General features: G+C 43.3%; 1 protein-coding gene across 1 annotated transcript in view; it reads right to left on the bottom strand.

Annotated features, from left to right (window-relative positions):
- The window catches only part of AGBL4 (AGBL carboxypeptidase 4), an 867,059-nt gene that overhangs the window by 775,977 nt on the left and 69,826 nt on the right, over positions 1–21,256 (bottom strand). Inside the window, 1 exon segment of the mRNA XM_056815178.1 lies at positions 1,567–1,689. Coding sequence (XP_056671156.1) covers positions 1,567–1,689 — 123 coding nt within the window.

Raw genomic sequence — 21,256 nt, 5'->3', positions numbered from 1 at the left:
CGGCTGGCACGGGCGGATCAAGCCTCGGAGTAGGAGGCGGTCCTACCCAATAAATACTCAAAAGCAATGCCCAGGCCCTGAGGCCCTCCGCGGTCTCTTGCTCTTCAGGAAGCTCCTGCCCTGGTGAGGCAAAGGTGAAAGAAGAGACGCCTGCCCAGCCAGACGGGGAACCTTGGGAACGGCACTCAGAGGCTCAGGGAGGTCAAGAACCAGGTCCCTGCCTTGCTCTGCTCTCTAGCAGAGCTGCCAGCAATCAGTGATCAGAACCTGCCAAAAAAACGGGCCCTATTTGGGGGTGTCAGAGCTGAGCTGAAGGCCGCGGGAAGGCCACGGTGCAATCCCCATTCTTCCGTGGGCTCGGGCAGCTTTAGCCAAACGTGAAGCCAGGGGACTTTCACGGGCCTCCTCTAGAGGGGTGCCATGGCCAGAGGAGGCTGTGGCCGCACTCTCGGTCCCTTTCTGTCTCTCTCCCTTCAGCTTCCCAAGGCGCCGTTATCACCTCGATCCCCGGGCGGGCCCAAGCCGATGTTCCACCCCCATCTCCACCAAGCGTCCAAAACAAAGTGGGCGCTTCCCTCCCCTGCCGCCCCCGACCCCCGAGAGCGTCACCGTCTTCCATCTAAGCCAGGCTCCAGGCTCGCTTCTCCAGCCTTCTCAAGGGCAGCTCAAGCACGGTTCAGGACTGACCTGTAGAACTCCTGAATACAGCAGTGCTGACTAAGCCCCTACTGTGGCAACAAGCAGCCAGGCAGGAGGCAGGCACCCCCCACCCCCTCAGACCCTGACGGAGAGGCCAAGGGCCCTCGGGACCGCCTGGCCCCCCAGGCGTCTGTGGAGAGGGCCTGGTCCACCCTTCTTGCCGCCCCTCCCATCAAAAAGCAGGCAGAGCCACAAAACCTGGAAGGGCGCATCCCCAGACTAGAGGCGACACGCGGGCCGTGCCCTGTAACTGGGAAATCTTTAACAAAATCAGTAAAAAGGCAACAGACACAGGTAATGCTAAGGGGTGCTTTTCTAGGCCAACAGGCAGCCCTGGAGGGTCTCGCGCAGACCTTAGTAAAGGGGCCCCCTTATCTGCCTGAGACTACAGCCCTGATCCCAGTGCACGGCCCACAGCATGCATCCCCCCGAGACGGGGCCGGACCACGGCTGGCCACCTCAAATGGGTCGGCAGCAGAAACCGCATGTCAGCACGGCCAGCTTTGGAGACAGGCCAGGCCACGGGTCAGGGCCTCTCCCTCCACCACGATGTTGCCCCCCCCCCCCCCCCGTGGCCTCCCCCCATGACAATGGCAGCTTCCAGTGAGCACAGCCCGCTGACTTTCCCGGCTGGATCCCTGGTGCTTAGCACAGGCCACTGGTCCTGCCCTCAAGCAGCTAGTGGGGGGAGGGGCAATCATACCCTACTTGGGCCATTATTTTTCAGCATTTTCCCATCATTTCTTTGCAATGGATCTTCCAAAGACCAGGCGATCCTCTAAAAGTACTCCGTTCATCTCATCCCCTGGGGAAGGCCCTTCTCCCTGCAGCAGGGTGAAGCGGGGGGCACGGCCTCCAAGGACTCACCGCTCTCAAAGCAGGCATCGAAGATCAGATGGCCCTTCTTGGGAGGCCCAAAATAGCCGAGGGGGGTGGCAATGAATTTGCTCACATTCCCTGCGATGATGTCATCATTTCCAACGTCATTGCCTGCGAACACCAAGATGTCAGTGAGCATTCCTGAATTCAACCCCAATAATCAAGCAAAAGCAAAACCGGGTCTGTGGCATGAATACGTTGGGCTTTTCAACTTGGTGTCGTGGACTAGAACAAAGAACCAAGCTTGCTCCCCTGTGGCAAGCTGTAGGGTGGACATGAGAGGGCCTCCCTGACCCAAATCTCTCCCACTTGCATTTATTCTCCATGCAGCCACTAAAGAATCTTCCTAAAACTCAGGTCTGGTCGTGCAGCCCCTCTGCTCCTTCAGTGACTCCCCACTGCCTCCAGGAGCAAATAAAAAGTGTTCTGTTGGACACTCCCAGCCCTGCATGGCAAGACCCCCTCCTACAGGTCCAGTCTTCTCGCCCCTTACTCCCAATACATACTTCTCCATCCAGTGTCACAGGCCTCTGGCTGGGCCATAAACAAGACCCTCCATCTCTCCATCTCTTCATTCCAGGCTTTCTCTCTGGCTGTTCCTCCTGCCTGGAATGTTCTCCCTCTGCTCTGACCACAAACCTCTCTGATTTCCTTTCAATCCCAATTACAATTCCAACTTCTACAGGAAGTCTTCTCCAGCCCCTCCTAATTCCAGTGCTTTCCTCTTTTAAATCATTTCCTACTTATCCTGTATCTAGCTAGCTTTGCCTCTATTTGCATGTTGACTCCCCCATTAGATTGTGAACCCCTTGAGGGTAGGGATGGTGTTTTGCCTCTTTGGTATCCCCAGAAAGCAGCACAGCGCCTGGCACACAAAAGGCACTTACTAATGTTGATTGACTGAAAAAAGGTAGGCCGGGATGGACTTTGATCTGTTCATCATTGGCAGGAAAGTCTAGAATCAGGAAGACCACAACTCCAATAGATTTCCATTAAGTATTAGTATTGTTGTTATTGTTGTTTCATATTTAGTTCTTATCTATATAGCAAAGCTTCACAGAATCACAGAATCAATGACCTCAGAAGACACCAAAAACTAAATCAATCAATAAGCATTTATTAAGTGTCTATTGTATGCTGGCTAGGTGGTGCCACATTGCATAGAACTCTGGGCTTGGAACCAGGAAGATCTGAGTTCAAATCTACCCCCTTAAACATTTACTAGCTATGCCCCTGGGCAAGATATTTCACCCTATTTATCTCAGTTTTCTTATCTGGAGTTGGAGAAGGAAATGGCTGATTTACTCCAGTATTTTTGCCAAAATATTGCAGTCATGGAAAGTGAGGACATGACTGAAACATCTGAAGAGCTGTATGCCAGGTGCCAGGCATTAGGGATCTAAAAGAGTGAAATGAGCCCTCCGCCATCTAATCCAGCCTAGACCAAGACGTGAATGGCTTCTACAGCATTTCTCAAACACAGACAGGGAGCTCACACTCCACAGGGAAGCCCATTCCACATGGAGCTCTCTGTGAAGAAGCTCCTCCTTGGCCTACAGTGTCTCCCTCCCTCGGCTTTCCTCCAGGCTCCCAGTTTTACTGGCTAGGGCCCAGCAAAGTCAGGATGGCCCCTGCTCCCCATCACAATCACCCCCAAACGTGGATATCCTGGCCCAGTCCCCATGAGGCTCCATCCATCCTTTGTCACAGGACATGGCTTCAGAGTCTTCACAGTCCTGGAGACCTGCCCGGGTGCATTCCCATTTGTCACCATCTAACACATCGCTGGGCCCAGCAGCGATCCCCAAAACACAGAATCGGAGCCTGCAGCACCCTCAGAGGCCATGAGTTCTGTCTCTGCCTGAAAAGGGAACCTCCCTACCACCCAGGTGGCCCGGGGCTGGGCATGCAGACCAGACTGACTGACCTCCAGAGCAGCTCATTGGGAAGATTTCTCTGACTCTGGGTCTCCCTGGGCCTCTTATTCATCAGGACAAGATGGGCACGTGGAATTAAATAGCCACTTGCCGGAAAACTTCTAGGAATGTGAGTGTGAGTCAGCCAAGGAACGAATGAGACTTCGGGCTGCTCTGAGAGGGACAGACTCCAGAGGAAGGTGAGGATCCCCCTGAGCTCTGCCCCAGACTGCTGTATCTGGGACACCCCATGTTGGGCAATGATGCCAATCCACGGGCCTCTGGAAACAAGAATAGCCAAGAGCTTCCGGCCGGTGCCCTTTGGAGGTGGCTAAATCAATAACGCACCTTTCGCCTGGAGAAGAGCCAAGGGGCATGTGGCCGCTGTCCCCAAGCACCCGAAGGGCTGTCCCTGGCTTCAGCCCACTCTCCTTCTCCCCACCAGCCACACTGCTGCCATTTTATTCACTACAAAGATCATCCCATCTCCTGACTGTGCCACCTTCTCCCAGGCCCAGGGGTGTCCCTGCTTCCCGAGGAAGGTATGTGTTCTGTCCGTCCGTCTCTGCTTCCTCTCTCTCCCCCACTAAGAACAGGGCACAGAGTAAACGCTGTATAAATGGTCAGTAAATGAGGAGTAGTGTAAATCTTGAAATTTCTCAGACTTGTGAATGTTAAAAATTTCCACATTGAGGAATCCTCCATTGGAACAAATTCCCTACTGGGAAACATTCCCCATTTTGATGTGAGAACTCACCAGGATCAGAAATGGGAGGACCTCTACTCACCATACTTAAGACTGCTTTAGGGGAGAAAACTCCTTGCTAAACAATGAAAGTACTTGGACCCATGCTTATAATAAGGCAAGGAGTTCTTTGAGCCATGCCTGTTTTTTAGAATTGATACAATGAGATGCTAGGTACCTAAAAGGGTCGGGCAAGTTTTCTCTTAATGAGATTAGTTGACTCAGCTGTGTTTTCACTGGTTCAGACTTACTGAGGAGATTAGTCGACTTAGCAGGAATTCAGATGGGCTGTCCTTTGGAAAACGTCTACAGTGATTGGTAGATGTAAGGACTTAGGGGAGGTGACATAGGAGAAAAACCCCTATATAAGAAAAAGCAGAATCTCTTGAGAAAAAAATCCTTTTGGAGGAGCTCTGATGAGGATCGCTTGGGAAGAATCTCTTGAGAGGGGCTCTGGAGAAGGGAAGCTCTTGGAGGACAATTTCTAAGGAGGTCTCGCTGGAGCTCCTCTGAGGGGACTCTGTCCCTCTGGAGGCTCTGGAGAGAGGCCCTTTGGAACAGTCTCTGGCTGGAAGGCTCTTTAAGGAGGACTCTGGCTGGAACTCTCTCTGGTGAAGTCAGCTGAGATGGAGCTGGCCTGGTGTCACTAGAATCCTTGCTTAGACAGACCTTGTGGTAAGTGTTAAAAGACTGACTGACTGATCTCTCTCTCTTAAGACTCAGGTCTAGGCCATGTTGGCTTAAGGCCCTTCATACTTATTTCCTTTTTCTCTCTTTCTCTCTTTTCTTTAATTCCACATTTGTATTAATTAAAATCTCTATAAACCCAGTTGACTTGGGTATTTGAATAATTGGGAATATTTCCCTTATATTTGATTTAAAAACCAAGACACTGTACTGAAACATGTTTCTGCAGTCAAATTTACTCACCCTCTCTTATATCTATCACAATTTATATCTTCCACCATTTTAACTCACTACAGTTTACAACATCACTCTTTTAACTGTTACAGTTTAAGGCCTTCAACCATTTTGAGAGAAACTAATTTCTACCTGCCTCAGTCTCCCCATATTCCTAAATTTTAACTGCGTCTCTTCCATGATGTGAGGTTATTTTGTCTAGGCCTCTGGCCTAGGCAAGTGTTTCTTACTTGTATATTCTTTAATCCTTAATCCTTAATAAACCTCTAAAAAATATAATACTCCTTGCAGAGAGGAACTAATTTCTACCTGCCTCAGTCTCCCCATATTCCTAAATTTTAACTGTTACAGTAGTTGGGTTTTTTCCTCCTGGCCCCACAAGAGATAACCAGGACCAAATGGGCAGATGACGCACACGCTCTCCTAGGCTTCAGGATTAGACATTGTTCTACTTGTCTGCAGAGTACAGCAATAGGCCAGATCTGGACGGGGGTCAGGAAGACGTCTCAAAGCAGGAAGGGCTGCCTCTGGGTGGGGGGGGGGGGACTCCCCTCCCAAGAGATTCTGAAGCACAAGTATACAGGGGCTTCACAGTGGAGAGTAGATATGGGACTAGATGGTCACAGAGGCTCTTTCCCAACTCTGGAATCTGTGATTCTGGGTCTTCCCTGTGGGGCCAAATAGAAGATCTCTTCCTTCCTCCCCCAATACTTGAGTAGAGTAGCTGTCCCCTTAGAATCCTGCTCTTCTTTCTAACAATTTTCCCATCTTGCCCTCTAGGGCCAAGAAAAAAAATGGCTTCTTCCTGCTTCATCCCCTTGATGGACATCTTGGAGCACAGGAGACCCTGACCCCACCAAGGCCTGCCTTCTCCAGGATAAGCACCCCAAGTTCCTTCAGCTGGCCTCGGGTTTCAGATTTGGGAGGGATCTTCTAGGTTGGGAGGCAGGCTATAGAGCTGCGCATACTTGGTCATCCAGCCCCTACCTTGAGGGCAGGAACCATTTCACCTTTTGTCACCCCAGTCCCCAGCAAAGGGCCTGACACATGGTCAGGGCCTAATAAATGCTTGGGGAATTGAATGATTCATTCACGTGGATCAACTCCCCTTTGAAGCAACTGTAAGCAGTAAAACATTTCTCCTCTAACTTTTCCTGGCTTGTCCCAGTTTTGTATTCTGCAGCCAGACAGAAGATTTTTACATGACAAAACGTCGGAGTGGAGGACAGCAACCCTGTCTCTCCTAAACACTTCTTGGGGCTTCATTCACCAAAACTTCAAACCGACATGTTCACGTCCATAAATAACACAAAGCTACTTTCCATGGACCAAAATGCATGTGGGTGATTTGGGTGAAATGATGGTCCATATACACATGAAAATGTATGAAAAATAGATGAGAAATCAACTTTCCAATACAAACCCCCAAATGCTGCTCTGCATCATGTCCTAACCAAACACTCAGGAAGTAAGATGCCAATCTTGGGCAGTAACCAAAGCAGCGACGAGGATGGTGACATGGCGTCACTGGCAGCCAAGGGCATCTCACCAGAACGGCTGCCTCCCTCCTCCTGCGCATGGTGGCAGAGAAGGAGGGGAGGCCCAGCCCCTTTGCACCTTAACTCCCACGCTGGCCTTCCAAGTAATGCTCAAGGCCTGATGGTTACATCCCCTACTCATGTTACTCATGAAACGGGGCTCATGTGCCTTCCATAGATCTCTCATAAACTCCTAATTCAAGAAAGTCCTTCTTTACAATGAGCCAAAGGCTGTTTCCCTAGAGCTTGTCCCACGGCTCCTGGTTCTCTCTGACTTCTGGGGTCTAATCCCAGGCAGACTTCACATACTGAATGACAGCTACCATGCCCCAGCCCCAAGTCTTCTTTCCAGGCCTCACAAACCCAAATTACTCTCTAACTTCACCTAATCTTTGTACCACCCTGTTGGGCCTCCTCTGGCTACCCCATCCTAAGCCATGACACAAGCACAGTGCTCTGACCAGAGTCAGAGACAATAAGGCCATTGGCCTGCCATTTCCGTCCAGCTCCTTCTAAAGGGTCCTGGGTAAGGCCAGAGCCTCCTCTCTGCAGCAGGCATACAGCCACCTGCTTTATTTTTTTTCCTTTTGAAAGAATTTATTTAATTAATTTATTTTTTTTTCCTTTTAAACATTATTTTATTTGGTCATTTTCAAACAATATTCCTTGGAAAAAAAGATCCTTTTCTTTTCCTTCCCCCCCCCACCCCTCCCATAGCCAATGCTCGATTCCACTGGGTATCACATGTGCCCTTGATTCGAACCCATTTCCATGTTGTTGGTATCTGCATTAGAGTGTTCATTTAGAGTCTCTCCTCAGACATGTCCCCTCAACCCCTATAGTCAAGCAGTTGCTTTTCATCGCTGTTTTTACTCCCACAGTTTGTCCTCTTCTTGTGGATAGTGTTTTTTCTCCCAGATCCCTGCAGATTGTTCAGGAACATTGCATTGCCTGGAGAAGTCCATTACCTTCAATTGTACCACAGTGTATCAGTCTCTGTGTACAATGTTTTCCTGGTTCTGCTCCTTTAGTTCTGCATCACTTCCTGGAGGTTGTTCCAGTCTCCATGGAATTCCTCCAGTTCATTATTCCTTTGAGCACAATAGTATTCCATCACCAACATATACCACAATGTGTTCAGCCATTCCTCAATTGAAGAGCATCCCCTCATTTTCCAATTTTTGGCCACCACAAAGAGTGCAGCTATGAATGTTCTTGTACAAGTCTTTTTCCTTATTATCTCTTTGGGGTACAAACCCAGCAGTGCTATGGCTGGATCAAAAGACAGACAGTCTCTTATCACCCTTTGGGCATAGTTCCAAATTGCCCTCCAGAATGGTTGGATCAATTCACAACCCCACCAGCAATGAATTAATGTGCCAACTTTGCCACATCCCCTCCAGCATTCATGACTTTCCTCTGCTGTCATGTTAGCCAATCCCCTAGGTGTGAGGTGATACCTCAGAGTTGTTTTGATTTGCATCTCTCTGATTATTAGAGATTTAGAACACTTTTTCATGTGCTTATTAATAGTTTTGATTTATTTGACTGAAAATTGCCTATTCATGTCCCTTGCCCATTTATCAGTTGGAGAATGGCTTGATTTTTTGTACAATTGGTTTAGCTCTTTGTAAATTTGAGTACTTAGACCTTTGTCAGAGGTTTTTGTTATGAAGATTGTTTCCCAATTTGTTGCTTCCCTTCTGATTTTGGTTACATTGGTTTTGTTTGTACAAAAACACCTGCTTTATTTTGAAAGTGCATCGAAACTCAATCTGAAGCAACACGGAACACGTATCTCCCCCGCCTTCTGTGGAAGGTGCCATCCTTCTAGTGACTCAGATTTGCCTGGACTCCTCGCTTTCATGTCCCCCACATCTCCATCAGTTGCTGAAGCAGGCCCTTTCTATCTCCACAACACACCTCACCAGGCCTCCTGATGTCTCCTCACACCACAGCTCATCGACTCCTTCCTAATAACTCCTAACGGCGCTCCCTGACTCGCGCATCTCCTCTCACCAAGCTTTCCTACACTCAGCTGTCAACGTGGTATTTCCTTCAGGGGAGATCAGCCCACATCACCTTTCAATACACTCTGGGGACACCCCACTGCTGACAGAATTCAAGCTCAATCCCCAGTGGGGCACTTCAAAATCAGACTCCATCTCAGCCTTAGAACATGGGGCTCAGCAGGCCAGACAGCCAGGCCTCCTCCGCAGTCCTCCATCTCATCTCCAGCCCTTCCTTTGCACTAGCTATCCCCCGGGTGAGGATGCAATTTCATCCACACAGACATCTCTCAGATTGCCTGGTCCAGCTCAAACACTGCCTCCTGAAGGAGGCTTTCACTGGTTCCCCCTGGCCAAATACGAGTGCCTGACCTCTCAAGTACACCATGGAATTCTTTTGTGTACTTAGAATAGGTTTCTCTCTTATTCCCTGCTTCCCCCACAATGTGTGTATGTGTGTGTATACACACATGTGTATTTATATATGGCATTTCCCCCCTACTTTTCTTCTAAGAAGGATTGGTCATTAAATTGGACTTTAAAAGTTGGAGAAGAATTCCACAGGTGACGTGAAGGGCCCACACCAAGAAGTCCACAATTCTCTGAAAGGGAGAGAGGAACAGTGAAGAACCCCAAGCACCTCACTGAACAGCAGCTGGGGAACACTGGGTTAGAATACAGAACTTGGCAGAAGGAGACCTAGGACAACCAGCCAGATGTTGTTTTTCAGGTTTCTGTTTTTAGCACAAAAATGAAATTTTAGTTCAGGAGTCCAAGTCTAAATTAGGAGCAAGAATAGTGTTATAGATCATGAAAAATCATACATGCAAATCTCCCAAAGGCCAAATTAGTATGTGTTTTCACAGGTCAACAAAGTCCTTCGTGGGTAAGAAAAGGGGGCATAGAACCCACTCTGACCTAAGGAAGAGGGAGTCATCCCATATTAGAAAACTGAGCCCACGAGCCCTGGAAGCTTTCTATCCACACTAAGTTAGGCCCCTTCCTCTGTAAAATAAGGTGGCACTCAACCTTCTGGCATTTCTATCTCAGTAATAAACTGGTAGGCGGTTTAGAACCATGGCCTTGATCTCATGCACATTATAGATTTCTCATCTGTTGGACGATGCTCTCATCATAAGAAAAGGTTACAAGCTGATAAAAAAGAGAATCTTTAAAACTGTATACCAAGACTGTTTTTTTATCTAGATATCCCCGAAATAATAACAATATCAACAAAACCCCAATAGTTTTAATAAAGCACAGAGCTAATCACCCTGAGGCAGCTCTATAAGGACACATACTCCCTTATAGTAAAAGAAAGGAGACTGCCAAGTATTGTCAGGGGACATGATAAACAGTTTAAACTTTTACCAAAATGCTTTTGAAAAAAGCAAAGCTCAAAAATAAGGCTGACAACAGGTACGTGGATTTGTTGAATATATTTGGAAACGGTTTATCTCTGCACAGAACCTTTAAAGGGCAAAAATCCAACAGTGGAATCAAAAGATGCTCCATGGCTGATATCCACATGGGCTCAACCAACAATAGGGTGATCCAGAAGCTTCAAACACATGGCTGAGCCGGTAAGGTCTGTCTCTAGGACAGGATAGCTTTGTGACAGCCAGACCGTAGATGGTCTCTGGCAGCAGACCGACCGAAAGGTGATCCTGGGAGAGGCTGACCTTACAGATCAATGCAGATTAGGCAGATGGATGCAGGCAGGTGATTGCTGCAGCTAGCAAAGATTTAGAAGCTACCAGTTACCTTAGAAAGACACAGGTGGATAGAATGCTATGCTTTCTAAACTCAAAGACAACAAATCCTCATACAGGAAGTACAAATCACAAAATATCCTTAAGAATTCAAAAAATAAACTGTCCTGGAAGCATAGCAATGTGACATAGAGAGCTGTGGCCCACAATTACCCACATAGAGCATGGATCCATAAAAATATGAGAGCAACATTGTTAAATAGATATCACGATGCCCTACCAAAAACTTATACTCCCCAACCTACATGGAATCAAAAGCTTTCAAAATAAAGCCTCCTGGGAGAAATTAAAATCAGGTGAGAGGGAGCAGCTAGGTGGCTTAGTGGATTAAGAGCCAGACCAGGAAGTCCTGGGCTCAAATATGTCCTCAGACACTTCTAGCTGTGTGACTCTGGGCAAGTCACTTCACTCCCATTGCCTAGCCCCTTACTGCTCTTCTGCCTTGGAGCCTATACACAGTAATGAGTTTAGAACAGGACCCAACACACCATGGTCATTTTCTATCACCTGAGGCTCTCTGAGCTTCAAACTCCTCTACAAAATAGCAGCTTTGGACTTGGTGGTCTCTGAGATCCTATCCAGCTCTCTATCTGTGATCCTTTGATCAAGGCTGAAGATGAACTGATACTTCAGTACTCTCATTCAATGACAAAAAGTAGCCACTTCATCCACAACAGAAAAATAAATACAAAAAAACAAAGAAAATTTATTAAGTCAAGGCAACTATCATTCCTTAAGTGTCTGCTACAGCATTGGCCATACAAAGGAAGGAATAAAGCAGTCCCTGCTCTTGAGGAACCTGTAGCTTAAGGCAGAGACAACAAGGCAACAACAGCATGCGAACAAGAGGCATGTGTGTCAATCTAGAGATAAACGGTAGAGGGAAGGCACTGAAATTAAGGAGGACTACAAAAGGTTTCTTGAAGAAAACAGGATTTTAGCTGAGACATTATTTCTGATGTGTGAGGTGGTTCCTCAGGGTTATTTTAATTTTCATTTCTCTAATAAATAATGACTTAAAGCATTTTACATATGATTATTGAAAGCTTTGATTTCATCTGAAAACTGCTTGTTCATATCCTTTAACCATTTGTCAACTGTGGAATGACTTGTATTCTTATAAATTTGACTTAGTTCTCCATAAATTTGAGAAATGAGACCTTAATCAGAGAAATTTGTTAGAAAAAATTTTCCCAGGTTGTTGCTTCCCTTCTAATCTTGGTTACATTGGTTTTGTTTGTAAAACAACCTTTTAATTTAATATAGTCAAATTTATTCATTTTACAGCTTGTAATGTTCTCTTTCTCTTGCTTGGTCATAAATTCTTTCCTTCTCCATGGATCTGACAGGTAAACTATTCTATATTCCCCTAATTTATTTATGGTATCACCCTTTGTGTCTAAATCACATATCCATTTTGGTATAGAATGTGAAATATTGGTCTTTCTCTAATTTCTGCCATATTGTTTTCCAAATTAACCAGCAGTTTTAGTCAAATAGTGAATTCTCATCCCCAAAGCTGGGATCTTTGGGTTTTTCAAACACTTGTCTATTCCATTGATCTCTCCTTCTATTTCTTAGCCAGTACCAGACTATTTTGATGATTACTGCTTTAAATTACATTTTGAGATCTGGTGCTGCTAAGCCAACTTCCTTCACATTTTTTTTTTCATTAATTCCCTTGATATCTAATTCTTTTGTTCTTCCAGATGAATGTTGTTATATTTTTAGTTTTATAAAATAATTTTTGGGTTTAATTGGCATGGCACTGAATAATTAAATTAATTTAGGTAGAATTGTCATTTTTATTATATTAGCTTGGCCTACCCACAAGTAATTAATGTTTTTTCTAATTGTTTAGGTCTAACTTTATTTGTGAGAAAAGAGTTTTGTAATTGTGTTAATATAATACTTGTGTTTATCTTGGCAAGTAGATTCCTAAGTATTCTACATTATTCAGAGTTATTTTAAATAGAATTCTCTTTCTATCTCTTGCTGCTGGACTTTGTTGGTAATATATAGAAATACTGATGATTTGTGTGAATTTATTTTGATTCCTAAAACTTTGCTAGTTACTAAATTATTTCAACAAGTTTTTTACTTGATTCTCTAGGATTCTCAAAGTATATCATCATATCATCTGAAAAAAGTGATATGTCTACTTTAATTCCTTCAATTTCTTTTTATTCCCTTATTGCTAAGGCTAGCAATTTAGTACAAGATTAAATAATAGTGATGATAATGGGCATCCTTCCTTCACCCATGATCTTAATAGGAAGGCTTCTAACTCATCCCCATTGCAGACAATATTTGCTGATGGTTTTAGACAGATACTACTTATTGTTTTCAGGAAAGGCCCTTTTATTCCTATGCTTTCTAGTATTTTTTATAGGAATGTGTGTTACATTTTGTCAAAGGCTTCTGCATCTATTGAGATAATTTGTTAGTTTTATTGAGTGATTTGTTAATTATTGATATAGCCAATTATGCTGATAGTTTTCCTAATATTCAACCAGCCTTGAATTCCTGGTAATAGTAAATAATCCTTGTGATATATTGTTGTAGTGTCTTTGCTAGTATTTTATTTAAGATTTTTGCATCAATATTCATTAAGGAAATTAATCTCTAATTTTCTTTCTCTGTTTTTGGTCTTCCTGACTTAGGTATCAGCACCATATATGTATCATGAAAAGAATTTGGCAAGACTCCTATTTTTCCTTTTTGACAAATAGTTTATATAGTATTAGGACTAATTGTTTATATAGTTTTGGGATAAATATTTGACAAAAATCACTTGTGAATTTATCTGGGATTTTTTCCATAGGGATTTTTTCCTTAGGGAGTTCTTTGATAGCTTATTCAATTTCTTCTGGGATTATTTGAGTATTCTATTTCTTCTTTTGTTAATCTAAGCAATTTATATTTTTGTAAATATTTATCTAATCCACCAAGATTGTCAGATTTATTGTCATATAATTCCGTAAAATAGCTCATAATTATTGCTTTAATTTCCTCTTCATTGGTAGTAAATTCACTCTTTTCAATTTTGAAACTAGTTATATGATTTTCTTTTTCCTTTTTTTAAATCAAATTAGCCAATGCTATTTCATTTTTCATAAAAACCAACTCCTAGCCTTATTTATTAGGTTAAGAGTTACCTTTTAATTTTATTAATTTCTCCTTTGATTTTTAGGATCTTCAATTTAGGCTTTAATTGAGGATTTTTAATTTGTTGGGGTTTTTCTGGTGTTTTTAGCTGCAAGCCTAATTCATTGATCTGCTTTTCCTCTATTTTACTGATGTAAACTTTCAAAGATACAAATTTTCCCCTAAGAACTGCTTTGGCTGTATCCCATAAATTTTGATATGTTGTCTCCTCATTGTCATTCTATTTATTTAAAGAAACTATTGTAGTTCTAATTTGCTATTTGAACCACCCTTTTTTAGAATTAGATTTAGTTTGTAATTACTTTTTTAATTTTTCTTTCCATTGCATTATGATCTGAAAAACAATGCATTTGTTATTTTATTTCTGCTTTTCTGTATTTGGTGGTGACATTTTTATGCCATAATGGTTAATTTTTGTGTACATACCACATACTGCTGAAAAAAGGCATATTCCTTTTTATCTCCTGTCAATTTTTCCCAGAAATCTATTAAATCTAACTTTCCTAAAATTTCATTCACTTCCTTTACTTTTTTCTTATTTATTTTGCCTTAGATTTATCTAGTTCTGAGAAAAGAAGGTTGAAGTCTTCCACTAGTATAGTTTTATTGTCTATTTCCTTCTGAAGTTCTTTTAATTTCTCCTTTAAAAATTTAGAGACTATACCATTTGATGCCTATGTGTTCAATATTGATATTATATCATTATATATAGTAACCCATCAAGATGTAATTTTCTTCCTTATCTCTTTTAATTAGATCTATTTTTTTTGCTTCAGCTTTGTCTGGAATCATGATTACTACTCCTGACTTTTTATTTAAGCTGAAGCTTAATAGATTCTGCTCTGTTCCTTTACCTTTAGTCTGGGTGTGTCTACTTGCCTCAAATGTATTTCTTATAAATAACATATAGAATTTTGGTTTTTAGTACACTATGCTATCTGTTTCCATTTTATGGGTGAGTTCATCTCACTCACATTCACATTTATGATTAACATCTGTGTATTTCCTCCATCTTTTTTTTTTCCTTTTGGGTCTCAAAGAAAGATTTTCAAGATTTCAGGAAATGCCTGCTAAAAGCTAGGTGCTGTGCACTAGAAAGCTGATAGAAGCCTTTTAGCCCTAAAGGAAGATTCTGCCCCTGCAACCTACCCCACTTTCTCTAACTAATGAATTGTTGTCAAGAACCTCCAATGGAAGAAGTACCTGGGTCATCCATGCTCACTCTTCTCTCAGTAACACTTCTGACTTCCTTGAAGTTCATACCATATACATAAACAGTGACTTCCCTTCCCCAACATTTCCAGCTCCATTAGAATGTAAGCTCCTTCAGAATAAGGGCTGTGCTAACTGTGCTAAGTACCTAATAGCTGCTTATGAATCTATCTATCTACCTACCTATAAGGAACCCATTATTCTATGCAGCACTGTTGGGGTAGAATGTGAACGCAACAGTGTGTCAGGAAAAAAAAAAGGCTCTTAAAATGATTTTCTTCAGTCGGAAAGAAAGCTTGGACAAAACCTTCCCCACAAAGGTTTTCCCTGAAGGACGCTGCTCCCAGAAATATCTTCCAGTAAGGAGATTGAGAGCTCCAACTCACCTTCAAGTCTAAGAATTTGAGGGCTGAATTTCATCTTGCATGTAATTTTCCCTTGAAATTCTAAAGGCTCGAAATATGGCTTTCTAATGGTACTCCTGACAGGTCTCTTCTCGTGGCATGCCACTGAGGCCTGGCTCTCATTTGTTACCTTTTCCTTCTAAGGTGTTTTTGGCTCAGGGGGTGGAATACATGTTCTAGATGAAGGTTACTTTTAATTAATAATCTGTTTTTGCCATTTTCAACCAATATGAATTGCTTGCAACTTTTGTGTGAAATAGTTTTCAATATAAAAATAAAACAAATTGAGCTTTATGTCATATTCATCATCAGCATGAACCATTTAAATGTCAGAAATTCCATGAAGCCCAAAAGTCTCTTCCCAGAAGTCTCAGTAGGCTTATTTATCAGAGTGAAATAAGATATCATTATCATATTATTTCATCAGATGCCTGCTCCATCTAGAGATGTACACATTTCTGGGGCTTTTCTCTGCCATAGCACAATCATAATTTGGATTGTTAAATATTGGTTATCCATGTAAGGGTGTATGAAGGCAGCAAAGCCCACGTCAGCAAAACAAATAGACAATAATGGCTCTTTCTGGGGAGGCTCCACATTTCTTTCATTAAAAGATAAGGTCAAATGGTTGTTTTTCCCCCTCTCCTCCCTAACTAGCTGAAATTGAAAGAGCCCCAGTGCATTACTCTGTCACAGTGTTTGGAGACAAACCATTTGCACGCTGTAATAAAAGTGGTTATACTGTCTAATTTAACTGCAGCCCTGCTATTCAGTGTCTCCATCAAAGAAAAGATTTTCACTAAGATGCTCCTCCTAGATTTAGAACTTAACTGGCATCCCTGGTTACTCACACCTCATACTGCTGCTGCTGCTGAGGTTAACGGATCTTCAGAGGTCAAATGACCCTAGAATTTGTTACCTACCTATAATACTCCATCTCCCACCTCCAAATCTTGGTACTGGATATTTCCTCTTCCTGGAATGCTATTCCTCTTTACCTCCAATCCACAGAGTCTCTCTCTCCCTTTAAGGTGGAGCTCAGGAACCTCCTCCCACGGGAAGAAGAGACCCTCTCCTGATCCTCCTCCAATGATTGCACCCCATTCTCTACCTAGCATTTAACTTCTATTTGTTTTGATTTTCTTGATATTGAAACTGGATATACTTGCATCATATACTCAATGGGAACTTCTAGATGGCAGGGCCTGACTCACTTTGTTCTTTATGTCCATAGAGCATAACACCAGGAGCAACATGATACTTACTTAATAATACTTTCAACTGATTAATTGAATTTGGAGCTGGATGTGACCTCAGGTATGAGCTAGCCCAAGCCCACCATTTTAGTTGAGGAATTTCAGACCTAAAGAAAAAATTTGTCGAAGGTCCAACAGGGAGTAGATGACAGAGTGGAGATAAAAACTTGTCTTCTGACTGCAAACTGACCACCTTTGTCCATTCCCCCACCTCAATGCTCAGGTCAACTAAGTCACCTGGTTGAACTCTCCCCAAGATGGTGCTCTCCGCGAGTGGACCCCCACCATGATACAGTAATATCACAGAAAGACCAATGTTGGTTGGAGCCAGAAGTAATGAGATAAAATCCTGCCACTGCTCCATTGCACTGGCTATCCTCCTTTCGAGCAAGTCCCTAAAACTCTATGGGCTTTGCTTTCCTTAATGGCAAAAATTAAGGTCTTGGAACATAAGTCTTCCCTGCTCCCTTCCATTCCTACACATAACTCCTCTGAATCTTCAACATTCTCCAAAGCTCATGTGCCATCTCCTATATAAGAAAAGGTAAGTACTTTGCCCATGGGTCACAGAGCTATTAAGGATTGAAGAAAGGACTCAAACGCAGAACATCCTGATTCCTGGAAATGTGTGAAGACCAGATTGCCTCAGAACTCTTGACCTCAAATGGTCCACTAGTTTCACCTTCCCTAGAAGCAGGGATACAAGAGTGGTCAACCCCTTTACTGTATGGAGAAGGAAATGGAGGCACAAGAAAGGGAATGATGAATCATATTAGAAGCAAATAGCTGAGGGGACGAAAGAGTTAGACTAGGAGCCAAGAAGAGCTGGGCTCCAACCCTCCCTCACTTCCTAACTGTGGAACAATTCTGGGCAAATCACTCCCTCTTCCAGTCTGGGCTTTTGTTTCCTCAACTATAGAACAAGAGGCTAGAAGGTCCTACCCAAATTAATTTACTTATTTAGTGCCATACCCATTGAACTACCAAAAACTTCTTTACTGAATTAGAAAAAACCATAAATAAGTTCATTTGGAAGAACAAAAGATCAAGGATATCCAGGGAAATCGTGAAAAAAAAGTGCAAAAGAAGGAGGACTTGCAGTCCCAGATCTCAAACTATACTATAAAGCAGTGGTTATCAAAACAATTTGGTACTGGCTAAGAGACAGAAAGGAGGATAAGTGGAATAGACTTGGCGTAAATGATCTCAGCAAGACCGTTTATGACAAACCCAAAGACCCCAGCTTTTGGGACAAAAATCCATTATTTGATAAAAAACTGCTGGGAAAATTAGAAGACAGTGTGGGAGAGATTAGGTTTGGATCAACACCTCACACCCTACACCAAAATAAATTCAGAATGGGTGAATGACTTGAACATAAAGAAGGAAACTATAAGTAAATTAGGTGAACACAGAATAGTATACATGTCAGACCTTTGGGAAGGGAAAGACTTTAAAACCAAGCAAAACTTAGAAAGAGTCACAAAATGTAAAATCAATAATTTTGACTACATCAAATTAAAAAGTTTTTGTACAAACAAAACCAATGTAACCAAATTGAGAAGGGAAGCAACAAATTGGGAAACAATTTTCATAACAAAATCCTCTGACAAAGGTCTAATTACTCAAATTTATAAAGAGCTAAATCAATTGTACAAAAAATCAAGCCATTCTCCAATTGATAAATGGGCAAAGGACATGAATAGGCAATTTTCATCCAAAGAAATCAAGACTATTAATAAGCACATGAAAAAAGTGTTCTAAATCTCTAATAATCAGAGAGATGCAAATCAAAACAACTCTGAGGTATCACCTCACACCTAGCAGATTGGCTAATATGACAGCAAAGGAAAATAATGAATGCTGGAGGGGATGTGGCAAAGTTGGAACATTAACACATTGCTGGTGTAGTTGTGAATTGATCCAACCATTCTGGAGGGCAATTTGGAACTATGCCCAAAGGGTGATAAAAGACTGTCTGCCCTTTGATACAGCCATAGCACTGCTGGGTTTGTACCCCAAAGAGATAATAAGGAAAAAGACTTGTACAAGAATATTCATAGCTGCGCTCTTTGTGGTGGCCAAAAATTGGAAAATGAGGGGATGCCCATCAATTGGGGAATGGCTGAACAAATTGTGGTATATGTTGGTGATGGAATACTATTGTGCTCAAAGGAATAATGAACTGGAGGAATTCCATGGAGACTGGAACAACCTCCAGGAAGTGATGCAGAGCGAAAGGAGCAGAACCAGGAAAACATTGTACACAGAGACTGATACATTGTGGTACAATCGAAGGTAATGGACTTCTCCATTAGTGTCAATGCAATGTCCCTGAACAACTTGCAGGGATCTAAAAAACACTATCCATAAGCAGAGGATAACTGTGGGAGTAAAAACACTGAGGAAAAGCAACTGCTTGACTACAGGGGTGGAGGGGATATGACTGAGGAGAGACTCTAAATGAACACTCTAATGCAGATACCAACAACATGGAAATGGGTTCGAATCAAGAACACATGTGATACCCAGTGGAATTGAGTGTTGGCTATGGGAGAGGTGGGAGGGGGGGGGAAGAAAAGAAAATGATCTTTGTTTCCAACAAATAATGTTTGGAAATGACAAAATAAAACAATGTTTAAAAAAAAAAAAGAGGCTAGAAGGGCCTCCAAGTCCCTTCCACCTCTAGGGGATTAAGGATTTGAAACAAGGCCTGAAGGACCTGAAAGCCAATGCCAGAGGTCTCCCCCAAAGCCACTGACTCTCAAAATTCAATTAATTTCAGTCCAAATCAATTTCCAGGTGGCCAACAAAGAAACTCAAGCAGGGAACATAGGCTAGATAGCTTTAGAAAATGGCCTCAATTCCATGAATATTTCCCAGTTTGTCGTTGTCTATATTTCAAGATGCAAGTTATATATACCTGAAGATACTGAAGCCTCAACTCAGTGGTTGGGGGCAAAACATCCAGGTGGAATAGCAATGTGGGCTAAGAAATTTCAAAGAACCCCAAACCCAAAATTCAGTTATGATTCTGCTATATTTTTAAGTCCCCCACCTTGGATTACTTTGTGTTCTTATAAATGCCATTATTTTTAATGGCCATATATGTGTGTAGACTTATGTGTGCTGTGTAATTGAGTTATGATTGCTGTGGGAAGAATAACTTTGAATTTTCTGACTGGAGCATTTAAGTGATCAGCCATTATGTTGTATTAACAGTATTGGGATCACATTCTCTCGCTCTCTCTCCCTGTCTGTGTCACACACACACACACACACACACACACACACACACACACACACACACGCACGCACGCACGCACGCACCTTTTTGGCACTGATTAGGTGCACATGGTGGTTTGCTGGTAGCTTTGATTATTGGGTTTCACATATTCCCGTCACTCTACCTTCTGAGTAAAATGAAAATGTAAGTGTGCCATTTGTTCTCTTGATTTATTTAAAATGCACTTTGTCTTTGGTCACCTCAGGGCTCACCCCAAAACCAAACCTAACATTCAATCAGATGCAGCCACTCTACTTTTCCTTAACAAAAATCCAGGGTCCCTCCGACCTGAGAAAAGGACACAAAGGAAAAGCCCTAGCCGAGAGGTCAGGAGATGTCAATGTGTGATTGTCTCCTCCACCATGAGGGGCCATTGGACAAGTCCTTTTCCCCTTTCCAGGCCTTGAATGTATACAGCCTGTCGAAGGAGGAGGCTTTACTGGTTCATCTTGAAGGCCTCTTCCGATTCTAACGCTTTCTATTCTATGGTCTGAGCCCCCACGTCACAGTGCCACGTGATGACAGCCTGGGCTCTCTGGACTAGGTCAAGAAAGGCAGCAGTGAGAACAAAGAGGAGGGGCATGAACCCTGGGATGATACAGGTGAGTATCGGGGCCCTCAGTGAGGAAGGACAAGCAGAATTCAGATGAAACAGATGATATCAGAATTAGGAATGCCTTAAAGAAAGTGGGAAGGAAACAAGTATTTGTTAAGAGTCCTTGTGTGTTAGAAGCTATGCTAAGCATTTTACAAATATTATCTCATTTGATCCTCACAATCCTGGGAAGTACATGCTATTATTATTCCCATTTTTTACAGATGAGGAAACTGAGGCAGGAAAAGCTAGGTGACTTGCCCTGGGTCACAAAGCTATTAAGTGCCTGAGGCTGGATTTGAACTCGGGTCTTCCTGACTCCAGGCTCAGTGCTCCATCCACTGGGCCACCAAGCTGCCTCCTCACTCAAAGGGAAAAACCCAAACCTTGAATGGAGGATGTTGAGTTTCACATGGAGACGTCCTGTGGTGACGGCCTCTCATGACCCTGCCAGGGATGCCAAGTGTTAGAGCTTCAGGAGCAGAACTCCTGGTGGACTGGTTCAGACAACAGTGAAAGCCCATAGCCTCTTCAGGCTGCAGAACTCCCCCCGATCCCAGGGACAATGCCCTCGGCCTTTCTGCTCTGCCCACCATCATCCATTAGCCAGGAATGAGTTCCTTCAGCCTCCTCACACAGACCAAGATTCCGGCCGGGCCTGAACAGTCCTCTACAATGTGGCCACTCCTGAGGCTGCCCCACTTTGGGTCTCCTCCCGTTCTAGGCTTTGGCTCTGCTCCAGAAACTCCCAAGGCACCCCTGTGCTGCTCATCTCCAGCAGCCTGGGTCTTCCCCGTTGCTAAGGCATGCTCCTCCGTTTCTCAGAGTCAGGGACTCTGGACCGAGTGGCTGATGC

This window comes from Monodelphis domestica, chromosome 2 (assembly GCF_027887165.1).
Source record: "Monodelphis domestica isolate mMonDom1 chromosome 2, mMonDom1.pri, whole genome shotgun sequence".
Taxonomy (NCBI): domain Eukaryota; kingdom Metazoa; phylum Chordata; class Mammalia; order Didelphimorphia; family Didelphidae; genus Monodelphis; species Monodelphis domestica.
Note: the sequence above shows the minus strand (reverse complement) of the source record. Positions and strands in the feature narration are given on the sequence as shown.